The sequence below is a fragment of the Bombina bombina genome, chromosome 1 (assembly GCF_027579735.1).
Source record: "Bombina bombina isolate aBomBom1 chromosome 1, aBomBom1.pri, whole genome shotgun sequence".
NCBI lineage: Eukaryota > Metazoa > Chordata > Amphibia > Anura > Bombinatoridae > Bombina > Bombina bombina.
Window position 1 is genome coordinate 549136406 of NC_069499.1, and position 18168 is coordinate 549154573.

The following is an 18168-nucleotide window of genomic DNA, read 5'->3' on the forward strand; positions in this document are numbered from 1 at the left end:
CCTCAGTCTTCCACCCACTCTGAGATATACTCCTTCCTTCCCTGCACAGACGGTAGAGCTGGGTACCTTTTGCCTTTGTATATCACCTGGGTGACACCAGACAGCAAAGTCCTCACCTTTCGTGGCGTCTTCCTTCGGTGTATCCCTTTTCTCTCATCGGTCCTCTATGAGTGACGTCATCAGGGGTAGACATCGGTACAGAGATCGCAAAGCAGAAATCCAATCACGGAATACAGCAACAAAGCTGAAGGAGGAAAGCTGGATACGATAGCACATAAGTAAAGAGGAAAGTCCGGATCCTTAAGTCATAACTTTTATTGGACAATATTAAAAACATCCAAAGGAGTACACAGCAACAAATTTGTTTTATATATATACATACATATAGACAATACATACACACACATAACACACTTTATTAAAGCAGTTTGGGCATTTTTAAATTAAATTCTATACATTTCACTCCAGTCACTTTAACAATACCTCAACCAGCTTTATCTTTAGTACTCCTGGAGACATTTACTCAGACATTCTCAATTATACCTGAGCTAAAAACTATTTTTCTTCACCAAAAGTAGATTTCTCCATAGGTAATAAGCTTTAACACTCCCTGGTAGTATATAGTGTGCCGAAAAATGTAATTCTATCATGGGAAACATGCTGAAACAATCATTACTTGTTACAGTAAGTGTTTAGTGCTTGAAGGTAGATAAAGCTATATAATTCATTACAAGCTAATGTCTGTGGTAATAGATTCCTTACACTTGCTCCTTAGCAGCTCTTTGCCTTCTTTATGTCTGTGTTAGTCAAAAAAATAGTGACGAATAAATGGAACAGGCCTGAAGTGCCTTCTGTTTGTCCCCCAGCAAATAAAAGCTGTGTTTCCGCCCTTCCATCCCTAAAGTGCATTGGCACTTCTACATTAGCCAAGCAGACCACCATTCTTAAATGCAGAGTATCTTAGTAGACCCAATGAACAGGAAGTCTGCAGGCTTCCATAGGCAGTCTTTTCAGATAGTGGGTTTCCAGCTGTAAGTGTGCGTTGAGTGGTGTCAGCCATTTTGGTCCGGTGTAACAACCTTCTGGAGCTTCTAAAACCAGGTTCACATCCTTCAAATAGATTCAGGATCGTGGTAAGCTCATTAAGACTCCTAACAGTTTCATTAGTTATTCAATTGACCAAACGGTGCAAGTAAATGCTACGCTGTTGTCACCTCTCTTTCAAGGCATTGTCTCTCACAGGACTTTAAGGTCCAAAGGTAAGTGGAAAGTCTAGTCAAAATTAAACTTTCATTATCCAGATAGGGCATGGAATTTTTAAAATACTTTCCGATTTACTTTTATCACAAATTTGCCTTGTTCTTTCTATATTTGTTGAAGAAACTGGAGTTTTGGTTCCCTCACGAGATGAGGTTACATAATAATAATCTGAATCTTGTGATCTTCAGGATCCTGATACAGGGACAAAAAAATTTATTTTATGATTCAGACAGAACATACAATTTTAAACCTCTTTCCAATTTATTCTATTAGTAAATTTTCTTCGTTTTTATGTTATCCTTTGTTGAAATGCAGGAAGATAAGTTCAGGAGTGTGCACTTGTCTGCAACACTATCTAGCGGCAGTTGTGCAACAATGTTATACATTAGCAAGAGCACTAGATGGCAGCGCTATTTCCTGTCATGTAGTGCCCCAGACGTGCATGCTACCCATCTAGATATCTCTTCAACAAAGAATAACGAGAATGAAGCAAAATTTTATAATATTAGTAAAATGGAAACTTTTTAAATTGTATTCTCTGTGAATCATGGAAGAAATTTCATGTCCCTTTAAGCCTTAGTTTCTCCTTGAAAGATTTAGTCAGAAAAATAATTTGTGACTAAGTTTACTACCAATGATAGAGGATTCCCGCATAGTCAGGTCCCCAGTTGGCTATTAATCTCTGATTTTAACAATAACCTTCTGGGGAGTTAACAGCTGGTGAAGTGGTCTCTGCATTGGGAGGTATTCAACCATGTTTGTTTAACAAGCTTCCTTAGTCTCATGCTTTAGTGATTTTTGGTCACTTGACTATTCATGTTTTCCTTCATTATCTTGCTGTCCAATGTGACAGCTAGAATCAGCAGGAATTAGTTTTAGTAATCCTTATGGTTCCAGCTTGGTCTTGTAGAGCATAGAATGAGGACCTGTTTCAAATATTCTCCTATCCAATGGTCCTCTCCAATTTCACCTCAGAATTACAAAGTCCTAGTTTGATGACCTGGTTAATGAAAACCTATTCTTATCCAACAGAGGTTTGTCTGAGAAGGTGTGGAAACCTTTCTTGCCGGAATGCATGTTCCAGGCATTGCTTCCACAAGGTTTGAAAACATGTAGGTGTGGGATGATGAAAAAGAGAAAACTCCTGATGTTCAGACTTTCATACAGAATCTAAATAGAATTAAGCATTTTATTGTCCAGTTACTCCTCTAAGTCTTAATCTGGGGTTATCAAATTCTCTTATAGAAAATATTCTGTTCTATCACAGTCCTGTATTTCAGGAAGTTAACCTAATCTAATAGTTTGATGCAGGATTCATTAAACCTAAGACTCTTTCAAAGATATACAATAACTGCTCTTGGTTTTACACTTCTACAAACCTACCCATTTTAACCTATGCACGGCTTTACCTTTGCAAGGTCCTCTTCCTGTTAACCTTCACCTCGGCTAGGAAGGTGTCTGAGCTTCTGCCCTGTCTTGCATGTTCCTTCTCTAGGATAAGTTCTTGGAACGGAACAGTTTCCTTTTCTCAGAATCTTTATAAGGTTATTGACCTTTAAACTGGTCCTTCCTTCTACCGGTTCATGCATGTTCTAAAGAACTTCTCAATTTTTAGACTTCTGAAATGCTATATGATACTCTGGATCTTAGGGTCACTAAACTACTGCAGTTCTTGGCTCTTTGGGTTAAGTATATATATATATATATATATATATATATATATATATATATATATATATATATATATATACACACATACAGGTAGCCCTCGGTTTCCGCCGGTTCAATTTGTGCCGTTTCAGAATAACAACCTTTTTTTCAGTCATGTGACTGCTATTGAAAAGCATTGAAAAGCAGTGCACTAATTAAAATAGCCAGTAGGTGGAGCTGTCCGCTTGTGTTGCAGCAAAGTAATGCAACTTAGCAGACTGAAATTAATCTGTGTACACAGAACAGACCTTAGCTATCAAGCAGCTTTCAAGCAACAAGATCTAGCAGCCACTTCCCTATTATCTTCCTGTCCAGCTGCTTGAGGTGAGGGTGCCTAACTGCCTATTAATCACTCTAGATTGAAATGCATAGAATAGGTGCAGACCCAATATTATCTAACATGCTAGCAATGCAGAAAACTGTTTGCAGAAAAATGCAAGTAAAAACATGTTTTTGTTCATTAAACTTAGTTTGATGATACAGTTTGTTGTGTGATTATTTAATTAGGTTTATAATGTTGTTTAGCATTTAAAATCTTCATTTCAAAGCTTTAAAAATAATGTGTTCGGTGTTACTTAGGACAATTTTGAGAGGGGCCTGGAATCTAACTCTCTCGCTTCCCATTGACTTACATTATAAACTGGGTTTCAATTTACAACGGTTTCGATTTACAACCATTCCTTCTGGAACCTAACCCCGGCATAAACTGAGGGCTACCTGTATATATAATATACTGATTTGCAGAGAAGTGTTCCCTTAAATAGTTACTGTTTTTTCCACTAGAGCAGTTTCGGTTTCTTCTAAAGTCTGTCCTTCAGTAATGAGGCCTTCTTTGAACCGAATACAATTCTATGCCAGGCTTTTTAGTCTAGTTCTTGCTTCTGTTATTTTTTTGTACCAGGTAACGTGTATCCCTTCAAAGGCACTATAGAGCAGGAAAGTCTGCTGGTCACTATACTGATTTTATAGTTTTCCTCCTCTGTTTAGCTATATTTATGGCTGAGGTATTCTGGGATAGTGGGAGGGATTTAAGCTCTGGAATGTAGGGGTGTTTTTGCCTCCATCTAGCAGACTAGAGTGTAATCCCACATATAACTTTCATGTGGACTCTCACCGTCATGAAATAAATTAAATTAACAGGTAAAAATAAATTTTGTTTTTTGTATTTTAATTACAAAACCTTTTCTGTTTTGTTGTAAAAAAAACAACTGTAACTGCTTTAGTCCTCTCCAGAGTATAAGAGGCTGCAAGATTCCAGCTCTACCTATGAATCTTTGGCTATGCTCCTGAGTAGGAAGAGGAAGGAGGCAGAGTACACTCTAAGCATCTGGAAGACCTTTCCTGGCAAAATGACGGTATGAATGTTGCTGCAAAAAAGTTATTTTTTTTCTTTTTTGAAAAAGGAATTGCCTTTTTACGACTTCACCAAAGACCCCAGGGGACAAGTCCATTATCACTTTTCTTACTGAATACAATGGTATTTCACTACCAAAAAAAAGGCATTACACCTGTATAATTTCCAGATTGACTGCATAAAGATATGACTGAAACCTCTTTATTTCATGTTATCCTGCTAATCACACTCTATAGGTTGTAGAGAAGTCTTTTGAGTTTGATCAAAATCAAATAGGATTCTAATGTATCCATTGCATTCTTATATGTGTTCATTTATTCTTTCTTTTGCAGGATTCTCTAAGGAAGCCAGAGAGGCGTTTGATTTGTGAGAGCAGTAATAAAGGCCTGTCCCTGCAGAATGCTGGACGCTTCTCTGTTAATTGGTTCATGTTATTTAATGATGCATTGGTGCACGCACAGGTGAGATGTGGATTTCTGTCTCTGCTTAGCATGGATTTAATCCTATAAGAATATTGCGGTGTTGAAGCCATTTCATATAAGGTGCCTCACAAGAATTTCTTTGTACTTGAAGGACCAGCAAACTCATATTTAAGATCCTCGTAAGAAATACATTTTTTGGTTTGAATGGCAATACCATTTTAAGCCTAAAATCTTGATTTCATTAATCAATTTTGTTTGGAATTTGGTATTGGCAAAGTATATCTTTGTGTATGCTTGTTCACAATTTTGCGGCTGGGTCAGGGCACTTTGTGTGATTTAGAAGGTGAGAGGTGCTGCAGTATCTTGAGATCAAAGCTAAATGGTTCACCAAATGCTCTTGGAACTGCATGTTGCTTCTATGTAGAGTTGGGTAGAATGCATTCTCAGAGGAAAACCTGATTAGAGACATTAAAGTCATTTTAAAATATATGTAACATATATTATCAGTTTAGCACTGTTTTGTACAAGATTAGCATTAAAATACATTTTAGAGCACTTTGCTAGCTAAACTTGCAGTTCAGGGACATACCCATTGGTAATGTTTTTCTCTCTTTTTCTGTGATATTTTAGGACCAGATATAAATTAATTCTTGTACTGATCTGCTAATTATTCTGTAGAATATAAGAAATTGGCTGATGTAAATTACAGGAAATATGGCAAAGAAAAGCATGTTGCATCAATTTATTTATGGTAACTTATGCATTGTATGAGTAATTCAAGTTTAAATTTAAGGTCTTTGTAATATGTTAATTGTTCAAACATTTTATATTCTGTTAGAGTTTGATGTATTTATTTTTTAATGTATTTGCTTATAGCAATTCTGTTGTGAAGGCTTATTGCAAATGTCTCCTACATTTACCCTAGCAAAGCAGGATAGATAAATAACCCAAGAGGAACATTCTTTTGGCTTCCTAGATTTAAGTTGGATAACCCTGTCTTAGACCATTTGCTACTTTTTTATCGCTGTATTTGTATGCAGATTTTGGCTATTGCATTTCTGCTGTTTCAGACAACCTGCTTTCTGGATTCAGAATGATTATGAAAGGCTAATATTAGAAAAAGGTGCTGGTACCCAAACTGTTTGCTTAACTCTTGACATCACATGTACCAAACAGTATACAAGAATACAGGAATGTCAAAACCGCACTATTACTAGGACACATGAGCTCTTACTTTATAAATTAATAAAACATTTGATAAACCTTCATTTCACTAGGCATCACTTTCCCAATCTGATCTGCCACTTTTATCATATCCTGAATTGGTTACATAATTACTTTTATTATTGAAGTATCTTATCTTATAAGGGTTCTAAAAGTCAACATTCTCTGTTTAATATATTCTTCACCTACTATAATAATAATTGTTTAAAGGGACAGTCTAGTTCAAAATAAACTTTCATGATTCAGATAGAGAATGTTATTTTAAACAATTTTCCAATTTACTTTTATCACCAATTTTGCTTTGTTCTCTTGGTATTCTTAGTTGAAAGCTAAACCTAGGAGGTTCATATGCTAATTTCTAAGCCCTTGAAGGGCGCCTCTTCTCTCAGGGCATTTTGACAGTTGTACACCACTAGAGGGTGTTAGTTCATGTGTGTCATATAGATAACACTGTGCTCACGCACGTGGAGGTAAGGTGAGCCAGCTCTGATTGGCTAAAATGGATGTCTGTCAAAAGAACTGAAATAAGGGGGCAGTTTGCAGAGACTTAGATACAAGGTAATCACAGAGGTAAAAAATGTATTTATATAACTGTTGGTTGTGCAAAACTAGGGGATGGGTAATAAAGGGATTATCTATCTTTTTAAACAATAACAATTCTGGTGTAGACTGTCCCTTTTAAGCAACTTTTTAATTTACTCTCCTGTTATCAATTTTTCTTTATGTTCGTATCTTTATTTGAAAAAGCAAGAATGTAAGCATAGGAGCCAGCCCATTTTTGGTTCAGCACCTGGATAGCACTTTCTTATTGGTGTTTAAATATAGCCACCAATCAGCAAGTGCTACCCAGGTGCTGAACCTAAAATGGTCCGACTACTAAGCTTACATTTAAATAAAAATGCAGAGTGAACAAAGACAAATTGTTAATAGGAGTAAATTAGAAAGTTGTTTAAAATTGCATGCTCTGTCTGAATCATGAAAGTTGACAATAATCCCAAAAATATTAGTTCATGATTCAGATAGAGAACACAATTTTTAAAGTTTCCAATTTACTTATATTATCAATTTTTTTTAATTCTCATGTTATTCTTTGTTGAAGAGATACCTAGGTAGGTAGCGTGCACATGCATGAAGCACTGCACAACAGGAAATAGTGCTGCCATCTAGTGCTCCTGCTAATGTATAACATTGTTGTAAAACTGCTGCTATATAGTGCTGCAGACACGTGCACACTCTTGAGCTTACATTTCTGCTTTTCTACAAAGGATAACAAGAAAACTAAGAACATTTGATAATAGAAGGAAATTAGAAAGTTGTTTAATTTAAAATGTTATGTTCTATCTAAATTATGAAAGAAAAAAAATTGGGTTTTATGTCCCTTTAAGGCTTGCAGTTTGATTTCTTAGCCCAGAAATACTGTACTAAATGGCATCTGCCTAGAAATGCACATAGAAGCCCGACATGTCTCTGAATAAAATTTTACTCTTTGCTAAGTCATTTTTTGTTTGACAATGAATGAAATACTACCGCATTCGTTTTTTGTTTTGTAAACCATGGTAATCCTGTCTATGGAAATAAAAGATAGCATTCTGTAGGTTGTAATGTGACTGGAATTATTTTCATTTTACAATGAATGTGAAGCCACAGCTGATGTAGAGTAGATTTAGAAAATTATGTGTTATATTTAAAGAAACAAATTATCTCATTGTAAAATCATGATGTTTGCAGACAGGCTGAGGAATTGTAGAATTTCTGTTGATCAAACTTTTTTTTTTTTTTTTAAATCATTAAGGCCTAGATTACGAGTTTTGAGTTAGCCTTAAAAAGCAGCGTTGAGAGGTCCCAACGCTGCTTTTTTTCTTAATGCTGGTATTACGAGTCTTGCAGGTACAGGTGTACCACTCACTTTTTTCCCGCGACTCGAAAATACCGCAAATCCACTTACGTCAATTGCGTATCCCATATTTTCAATGGGACTTGCAATAGCCGGTATTACGAGTCTTCCTAAAAGTGAGCGGTACAGCCTCTCCTGTCAAGACTGGTACCGCATTTAAAAGTCAGTAGTTAAGAGTTTTATGGGCTAATGCCGTAACATAAAACTGTTAACTAAAGTGCTAAAAAGTACACTAACACCCATAAACTACCTATTAACCCCTAAACTGAGGCCCCCCCCACATCGCAAACACTAAATAAAAAGGTTTAACCCCTAATCTGCCGAACAGGAGATCGCCGCCACTATATTAAATATATTAACCCCTAAACCGCCGTACTCCCGCATAGCAAACACTAGTTAAATATTATTAACCCCTAATCTGCCGTCCCTAACATCGCCCCCACCTACCTACCTACATTTATTAACCCCTAATCTGCCGCCCCCACTATATTAACTGTATTAACCCCTAAACCTAAGTCTAACCCTAACCCCCCACCCCAACTTAAATATTATTTAAATACCTCTAAATAAAATAACTACAATTAACTAAATTATTCATATTTAAAACTAAATACCTATAAAATAAACCATAAGCTAGCTGCAATATAACTAATAGTTACATTGTAGCTAGCTTAGGGTTTATTTTTATTTTACAGGCAACTTTGTATTTATTTTAACTAGGTACAATAGTTATTAAATAGTTATTAACTTTTTAATAGCTACCTGGTTAAAATAAATTCAAATTTACCTGTAAAATAAATCCTAACCTAAGTAACAATTACACCTAACACTACACTATAGTTAAATGAATTCCCTACATTAAATTAAATTAATTACAATTAAATAAAATAAACTAAAGTACAAAAAAAACAAACACTAAATTACAGAAAATAATAAAATAATTACAAGTTTTTTAAACTAATTACACCTAATTTAATCCCCCTAATAAAATAAAAAATCCCAGAAAATAATAAAAATCCCTACCCTATACTAAATTACAAATAGCCCTTAAAAAGGGCTTTTTGCGGGGCATTGGCCCAAAGTAATCAGCTCTTTTACCTGTAAAAAAAAATACAATACCCCCCCAACATTAAAACCCACCACCCACACACCCAACCCTACTCTAAAACCCACCCAATCCCCCCTTAATAAAACCTAACACTAACCCTAAAGATCACCCTACCTTGAGACGTCTTCACCCAACCGGGCAGAAGTCTTCATCCAGACGGCATCTTCTATCTTCATCCATCCGGAGCGGAGTGGGTCCATCTTCAAGACATCCGACGCGGAGCATCCTCTTCTGTCTTCATCCGACGACTAAATGACGATACCTTTAAGTGACGTCATCCAAGATGACGTCCCTTCAATTCCGATTGGCTGATAGAATTCTATCAGCCAATCGGAATTAAGGTAGAAAAAATCCTATTGGCTGATGCAATCAGCCAATAGGATTGAAGTTCAATCCTATTGGCTAATCCAATCAGCCAATAGGATTGAGCTTGCATTCTATTGGCTGTTCCAATCAGCCAATAGAATGCGAGCTCAATCCTATTGGCTGATTGCTTTTTTATTTTATTAGGGGTATTAGATTAGGTGTAATTAGTTTAAAAAATTTGTAATTATTTTCTGTAATTTAGTGTTTGTTTGTTTTTTGTACTTTATTTTATTTTATTGTAATTAATTTAATGTAGGGAATTAATTGAATTATAGTGTAGTGTTAGGTGTAATTGTAACTTAGGTTAGGATTTATTTTACAGGTAAATTTTAATTTATTTTAACTAGGTAGCTATTAAATAGTTAATAACTATTTAATAACTATTGTACCTAGTTAAAATAAATACAAATTTGCCTGTAAAATAAAAATAAACCCTAAGATAGCTACTATGTAACTATTAGTTATATTGTAGCTATCTTATGGTTTATTTTATAGGTAAGTATTTAGTTTTAAATAGGAATAATTTAGTTAATTGTAGTTAATTTATTTATATGTATTTAAATTATATTTAAAGGGCCACTAAACCCAAAATCTTTCTTTCATGATTCAGATAGAGAATAGAAATTTAAACAACATTACAATTTACTTCCATAATTTATTTCTCTTGTAAGGTGTATCCAGTCATCCATTACTTGTGGGATATTCTCCTTCCCAACAGGAAGTTGCAAGAGGATCACCCACAGCAGAGCTTCTATATAGCTCCTCCCCTAACTGCCATATCCAGTCATTCTCTTGCAAGCTCTCAACATAGCTGGAGGTAGTAAGAGGAAAGTGGTGTAATATAGTTAGTTTTTTCTTCAATCAAAAGTTTGTTTTTAAATGGTACCGGAGTTGTACTATTTTATCTCAGGCAGCATTTAGAAGAAGAATCTGCCTGCGTTTTTCTATGATCTTAGCAGAAGTAACTAAGATCCACTGCTGTTCTCGCATATTCTGAGGAGTGAGGTAACTTCAGAGGGAGAATGGCGTGCAGGTTATCCTGCAATAAGGTATGTGCAGTTTAAGTTTTTCTAGGGATGGAATTGCTAGAAAATGCTGCTGATAGCGGATTAATGTAAGTTAAGTCTAAATACAGTGATTTAATAGCGACTAGTATCAGGCTTACTATCAGAGGTATATACTCTGATTAATGTGCAATATAAAACGTTTGCTGGCATGTTTAATCGTTTTTATATATGCTTTGGTGCTAAAACTTATTGGGGCCTAGTTTTTTCCACATGGCTGGCTTGATTTTTGCCTAGAAACAGTTTCCTGAGGCTTTCCACTGTTGTAATATGAGTGGGAGGGGCCTAGTTAAAATTACAGACAGAGACATTCAGCTTCCTTCAGCAGTCCCCTGCATGCTTTAGGACATCTCTGAAGGGCTCAAAAGGCTTCAAAAGTCATATATTGAGGAAGGTAAAGCCACAGTGAAGCTGTGGCAGTTGTGACTGTTTTAAAAAAAAAAAAAAAAAACGTTTTTTTTTTTTTTTTTCAATTTGTTAATCCGTTTTTTGTATTAAGGGGTTAATCATCCATTTGCAAGTGGGTGCAATGCTCTGCTAACTTGTTACATACACTGTAAAAATTGTGTTAGTTTAACTGCCTTTTTTCACTGTTATTTCAAATTTTAGCAAAATTTGTTTCCCTTAAAGGCACAGTAACGTTTTTTATATTGCTTGTTTAACTTGATGTAAAGTGTTTTCCAAGCTTGCTAGTCTCATTGCTAGTCTGTATAAACATGTCTGACATAGAGGAAACTCCTTGTTCATTATGTTTAAAAGCCATGGTGGAACCCCATATGAGAATGTGTACTAAATGTATTGATTTCACTTTAAACAATAAAGATCAGCTTTTATCTTTAAAAAATTTATCACCAGAGGATTCTGGCGAGGGGGAAGTTATGCCGACTAACTCTCCCCACGTGTCAGATCCTTTGACTCCCGCTCAAGGGACTCGCGCTAAAATGGCGCCAAGTACATCAAAGACGCCCATAGCGATTACTTTGCAGGACATGGCGGCAATCATGGATAATACCCTATCAGCGGTATTAGTCAGACTGCCTGAATTCAGAGGAAAGCGCAATAGCTCTGGTGTTAGAGGTAGTACAGAGCGCGCAGATGCCTTAAGGCCCATGTCTGATACTGCGTCACAATATGCAGAAGCTGAGGAAGGAGAGCTTCAGTCTGTGGGTGACATTTCTGATTCGGGGAAACCTGATTCAGATATTTCTACTTTTAAATTTAAGCTTGAGAACCTCCGTGTATTGCTTGGGGAGATGTTAGCTGCTCTGAATGACTGTGACACAATTGCAGTACCAGAGAAATTGTGTAGACTGGATAAATACTATGCAGTGCCGGTGTGTACTGATGTTTTTCCAATACCTATAAGGTTTACAGAAATCATTAATAAGGAGTGGGATAGACCCGGTGTGCCGTTTTCCCCCCCTCCTATTTTTAGAAAAATGTTTCCAATAGACGCCACCACACGGGACTTATGGCAGACGGTCCCTAAGGTGGAGGGAGCAGTTTCTACTTTAGCAAAGCGTACCACTATCCCTGTCGAGGACAGTTGTGCTTTTTCAGATCCAATGGATAAAAAATTAGAAGGTTACCTTAAGAAAATGTTTATTCGACAAGGTTTTATCCTGCAGCCCCTTGCATGCATTGCGCCTGTCACTGCTGCTGCGGCGTTCTGGTTTGAGTCTCTGGAAGAGGCCTTTCAGACAGCTACTCCATTGACTGAAATACTTGACAAGCTTAGAACACTTAAGCTAGCTAATTCTTTTGTTTCTGACGCTATTGTTCATTTGACTAAACTAACGGCTAAGAATTCTGGATTCGCCATCCAGGCGCGTAGGGCGCTATGACTTAAATCTTGGTCAGCTGACGTGACTTCAAAGTCTAAATTACTTAACATTCCCTTCAAGGGGCAGACCCTATTTGGGCCTGGTTTGAAGGAAATTATTGCTGACATTACTGGAGGTAAGGGTCATACCCTGCCTCAAGACAGGGCCAAATCAAAGGCCAAACAGTCTAATTTTTGTGCCTTTTCGAAACTTCAAGGCAGGTGCAGCATCAACTTCCTCTGCTACAAGACAAGAGGGAACTTTTGCTCAATCCAAGCCGGGCTGGAAACCTAACCAGTCCTGGAACAAAGGCAAGCAGGCCAGAAAGCCTGCTGCTGCCTCTAAGACAGCATGAAGGAACGGCCCCCTATCCGGTAACGGATCTAGTAGGGGGCAGACTTTCTCTCTTCGCCCAGGCGTGGGCAAGAGATGTTCAGGATCCCTGGGCGTTGGAGATCATATCTCAGGGATATCTTCTGGACTTCAAAGCTTCTCCTCCTCAAGGGAGATTTCACCTTTCGAGATTATCTGTAAACCAGATAAAGAAAGAGGCATTCTTACGCTGTGTGCAAGACCTCCTAGTTATGGGAGTGATCTGTCCAGTTCCACAGTCGGAACAGAGACAGGGTTTTTATTCAAATCTGTTTGTGGTTCCCAAAAAAGAGGGAACCTTCAGACCCATTTTGGATCTAAAGATCTTAAACAAATTCCTCACAGTTCCATCGTTCAAAATGGAAACTATTCGGACCATCCTACCTATGATCCAGGAGGGTCAGTACATGACCACAGTGGATTTGAAGGATGCTTACCTTCACATACCGATTCACAAAGATCATCATCGGTTCCTAAGGTTTGCCTTTCTGGACAGGCATTACCAATTTGTGGCTCTTCCCTTCGGGTTAGCTACAGCTCCAAGAATCTTTACAAAGGTTCTGGGATCGCTTCTGGCGGTCCTAAGACCGCGAGGTATATCAGTGGCCCCTTATCTGGATGACATCCTGATACAGGCGTCAAGCTTTCAGATTGCCAAGTCACATACGGACATAGTTCTGGCATTTCTCAGGTCACATGGGTGGAAGGTGAACGAGGAAAAGAGTTCTCTATCCCCACTCACAAGAGTCTCCTTCCTAGGGACTCTGATAGATTCTGTAAAAATGAAGATTTACCTGACAGAATCCAGGTTATCAAAGCTTCTAAAATCTTGCCGTGTTCTTCATTCTATTCCGCGCCCTTCGGTGGCTCAGTGTATGGAAGTAATCGGCTTGATGGTAGCGGCGATGGACATCGTGCCATTTGCGCGACTACATCTCAAACCTCTGCAAATATGCATGCTCAGTCAGTGGAATGGGGATTACACAGATTTGTCCCCTCTGCTAAATCTGGATCAAGAGACCAGAGATTCTCTTCTCTGGTGGCTATCTCGGGTCCATCTGTCAAAAGGTATGACCTTTCGCAGGCCAGATTGGACAATTGTAACAACAGATGCCAGCCTTTTAGGTTGGGGTGCAGTCTGGAATTCCCTGAAGGCTCAGGGATCGTGGACTCAGGAGGAGAAACTCCTCCCAATAAATATTCTGGAGTTAAGAGCAATATTCAATGCTCTTCTAGCTTGGCCTCAGTTAGCAACCCTGAGGTTCATCAGATTTCAGTCGGACAACATCACGACTGTGGCTTACATCAACCATCAAGGGGGAACCAGGAGTTCCCTAGCGATGTTAGAAGTCTCCAAGATAATTCGCTGGGCAGAGGCTCACTCTTGCCACCTATCAGCAATCCATATCCCAGGTGTAGAGAACTGGGAGGCGGATTTTCTAAGTCGTCAGACTTTTCATCCGGGGGAGTGGGAACTCCATCCGGAGGTGTTTGCTCAATTGGTTCATCGTTGGGGCAAACCAGAACTGGATCTCATGGCGTCTCGCCAGAACGCCAAGCTTCCTTGTTACGGATCCAGGTCCAGGGACCCAGAAGCGGCACTGATAGATGCTCTAGCAGCGCCTTGGTTCTTCAACCTGGCTTATGTGTTTCCACCGTTTCCTCTGCTCCCTCGACTGATTGCCAAAATCAAACAGGAGAGAGCATCGGTGATCTTGATAGCGCCTGCGTGGCCACGCAGGACCTGGTATGCAGACCTAGTGGACATGTCATCCTTTTCACCATGGACCCTGCCTCTGAGACAAGACCTTCTACTACAAGGTCCTTTCAATCATCCGAATCTAATTTCTCTGAGACTGACTGCATGGAGATTGAACGCTTGATTTTATCAAAGAGTGGCTTCTCCGAGTCAGTCATTGATACCCTTATACAGGCACGAAAGCCTGTCACCAGGAAAATCTACCATAAGATATGGCGTAAATACCTTTATTGGTGTGAATCCAAGAATTACTCATGGAGTAAGGTTAGGATTCCTAGGATATTGTCCTTTCTCCAAGAGGGTTTGGAAAAAGGATTATCAGCTAGTTCTTTAAAGGGACAGATTTCTGCTCTGTCTATTCTTTTGCACAAGCGTCTGGCAGAAGTTCCAGACGTTCAAGCTTTTTGTCAGGCTTTGGTTAGAATTAAGCCTGTGTTTAAACCTGTTGCTCCCCCATGGAGCTTAAACTTGGTTCTTAAAGTTCTTCAAGGGGTTCCGTTTGAACCCCTTCATTCCATTGATATTAAACTTTTATCTTTGAAAGTTCTGTTTTTGATGGCTATTTCCTCGGCTCGGAGAGTCTCTGAGTTATCTACCTTACAATGTGATTCTCCTTATCTGATTTTCCATTCAGATAAAGTAGTTCTGCGTACAAAACCTGGGGTTTTACCTAAGGTAGTTTCTAACAAGAATATCCATCATTGTGTCCTAATCCTTCTTCAAAGAAGGAACGCCTTTTACATAATCTGGACGTGGTCCGTGCTTTAAAGTTTTACTTACAAGCTACTAAAGTTTTTCGCCAAACATCTACACTGTTTGTTGTTTACTCTGGACAGAGGAGAGGTCAAAAAGCTTCGGCAACCTCTCTTTCTTTTTGGCTTCGGAGTGTAGTACGCTTAGCCTATGAGACTGCTGGACAGCAGCCCCCTGAAAGGATTACAGCTCATTCTACTAGAGCTGTGGCTTCCACCTGGGCCTTTAAAAATGAGGCTTCTGTTGAACAGATTTGCAAGGCGGCGACTTGGTCTTCGCTTCATACCTTTTCAAAATTTTACAAATTTGATACTTTTGCTTCTTCGGAGGCTATTTTTGGGAGAAAGGTTCTACAGGCAGTGGTTCCTTCCATTTAAGCCTGCCTTGTCCCTCCCTTCATCCGTGTACTTTAGCTTTGGTATTGGTATCCCACAAGTAATGGATGATCCGTGGACTGGATACACCTTACAAGAGAGAACATAATTTATGCTTACCTGATAAATTTATTTCTCTTGTGGTATATCCAGTCCACGGCCCGCCCTGTCTTTTTAAGGCAGGTCTAAATTTTAATTTAAACTACAGTCACCACTGCACCCTATGGTTTCTCCTTTCTCGGCTTGTTTCGGTCGAATGACTGGATATGGTAGTTAGGGGAGGAGCTATATAGCAGCTCTGCTGTGGGTGATCCTCTTGCAACTTCCTGTTGGGAAGGAGAATATCCCACAAGTAATGGATGATCCGTGGACTGGATACACCACAAGAGAAATAAATTTATCAGGTAAGCATAAATTATGTTTTTGCTTCATTTTTTAAATATCCTTATTTGAAGAAAAAGCAATGCACATGGTGAGCCAATCACATGATGCTTCTATGTGCAGCAACCAATCAGCAGCTAGTGAGCATATCTAGATATGCTTTTCATCAAAGAATATCAAGAGAATAAAACAAATTAGATAATATAAGTAAATTAGAAAGATGTTTAAAATTGCATTCTCTTTCTAAATCATAAAAGAAAAAATGTGGGTGGCATGTCCCTTTAAGTTAGGGGGGGTTAGGGTTAGACTTAGGTTTAGGGGTTAATACATTTAATATAGTGGTGGCGACGTTGGGGGCGGCAGATTAGGGGTTAATAAATGTAGGTAGGTGGCAGCGATGTTAGGGACGGCAGATTAGGGGTTAATAAAATGTAACTAGTGTTTGCGATGCGGGAGTATGGCGGTTTAGGGTTTAATAACTTTATTATAGTGGCGGCGACGTTGTGGGTGGCAGATTAGGGGTTAATAAGTGTAGTTAGGTTGCGGCGACATTGGGGGCGGCAGATTAGGGGTTAATAAATATAATGTAGTTTGCGCGATGTTGGGGGCAGCAGATTAGGGGTTCATAAGTATAATGTAGGTGGCGGCGGTGTCCGGAGTGCCAGATTAGGGGTTAATAATATAATGTAGGTGTCAGCAATAGCGGGGGCGGCAGATTAGAGGTTAATAAGTGTAAGATTAGGGGTGTTTAGACTCGGGGTTCATGTTAGGGTGTTAGGTGTAGACATAACTTTTATTTCCCCAATGGGGCTGCGTTAGGAGCTGAACGCTGCTTTTTTGCAGGTGTTAGGTTTTTTTTCAGCCGGCTCTGCCCCATTGATACCTATGGGGAAATCGTGCACGAGCACATTTAACCAGCTCACCGCTACCGTAAGCAGCGCTGGTATTGAGGTGAGATGTGGAGCTAAATTTTGCTCTCCACTCACTTTTCTGCGGCTAACGCCGGGTTTAAGAAAAAAACGTAATACCAGTGTTACTGTAGGTGAGCGTTGAGCATAAACTGCTAGTTAGCCACGCACAGCTTTACCGACAAAACTCGTAATTTAGGTGTAGAACCAATAATGCCATCTATAACATTAAATCCTTTGTTTTAATTTTTTTAGTTTTCTACACATCATATATTTCCTCTGTCAACTCTCTGGGTGGAGCCTCTTTCTGAAGAAGTTAATGGCGTGTGAGTATCAGAACAATCCATTCTGCTTTGTAAATAAATTAGCTGGATATATTTTATTATTATTAAATCAAATCTAAATTGTAATTGTATCTATCTACTGAAGAGTAGACCAACATTTATACCTGAGATTTTAATTATTTTTATGACGAGTTAATGACTGGTATGTCTCTTGCTCTCTAAGATGGTAGTTTAAAATACATTAACATGTTTTGGAACAAAGAATGTTGCTTTCCTGTACTGGAGTAGGTAAAAACACTCCCAAAAATCTATGAAGTTTTCTTATACATAAAAATCTCCTCTTCCTGTTTTTTTTTTCTTATTTGAATTACTTCAATCCAAGCTCTAGCAAAAGCAGTTCTGCTCTAGCAAAAGTCTTTATTTTGCACAGATGAAGAAAGGTTTGACATCTCCATACAGCAGGTTCGTTACAGCACAACCTTTACCATTGTCAGATACACCATCTGTGACCCTACCAGAAGTCCAAATACACAGTAAACAATGTACACTTAAGGGGTTTATTTCTGGGATCCCCTTATTGGTTAACCTCAGCTTGATGGGGGTTACCTAGATTGATGATGATCTGGTCTGCATTTTCTGACTGCTGTACCCTGTGGTTATGTAGATGGTTCAGTACTGCTCTGGTACATACCTTGGGAATCTGGTATTATGCTATTTTTCTATTTGTGGTTGTTTTTGTTGTGGCAACTATGTCACCTGTAATTGCCTTATCACTGGAAACAAATTCCATCATCCTCACACAAATAAAGTCTATTCAGTTAAGCATAGTCTAACATGCCTATCTGAGTATGTAATATACATGATTATCTGTCCTTGTTCTTTGTGCTATATTGGCAAGATGACCACCACATTCAGGGAACACCTGGCAAACCACAAATCGGCCATACGTCAGGCCATTAAAAAAGGTGATTCTGAGCAACCTGTGGACAGACATTTCTAGCGTGCTGGACATCCAGTATCATCTCTACGGACAATGCTCATTGACCATCTCCCACCACTTAAGAGGGGGTGATAGAGCACAAACACTCCTGAGACTGGAGGTAAGATGGATC

The 18168-nt window shown here is 38.5% G+C and overlaps 1 protein-coding gene across 4 annotated transcripts in view; it reads left to right on the forward strand.

Moving 5' to 3' along the window:
* ALS2 (alsin Rho guanine nucleotide exchange factor ALS2) overlaps positions 1 to 18168 on the forward strand; it is a 558121-nt gene that overhangs the window by 340335 nt on the left and 199618 nt on the right. For 3 of the 4 annotated variants that reach the window (XM_053698688.1, XM_053698692.1, XM_053698689.1), the window contains exons 14-16: positions 4194 to 4325; positions 4657 to 4785; positions 17028 to 17098. In XM_053698688.1, the coding sequence (XP_053554663.1) occupies positions 4194 to 4325; positions 4657 to 4785; positions 17028 to 17098 (332 nt within the window). The remainder of the gene's footprint in view (positions 1 to 4193; positions 4326 to 4656; positions 4786 to 17027; positions 17099 to 18168) is intronic. The other variant, XM_053698690.1, reaches the window with a different exon arrangement.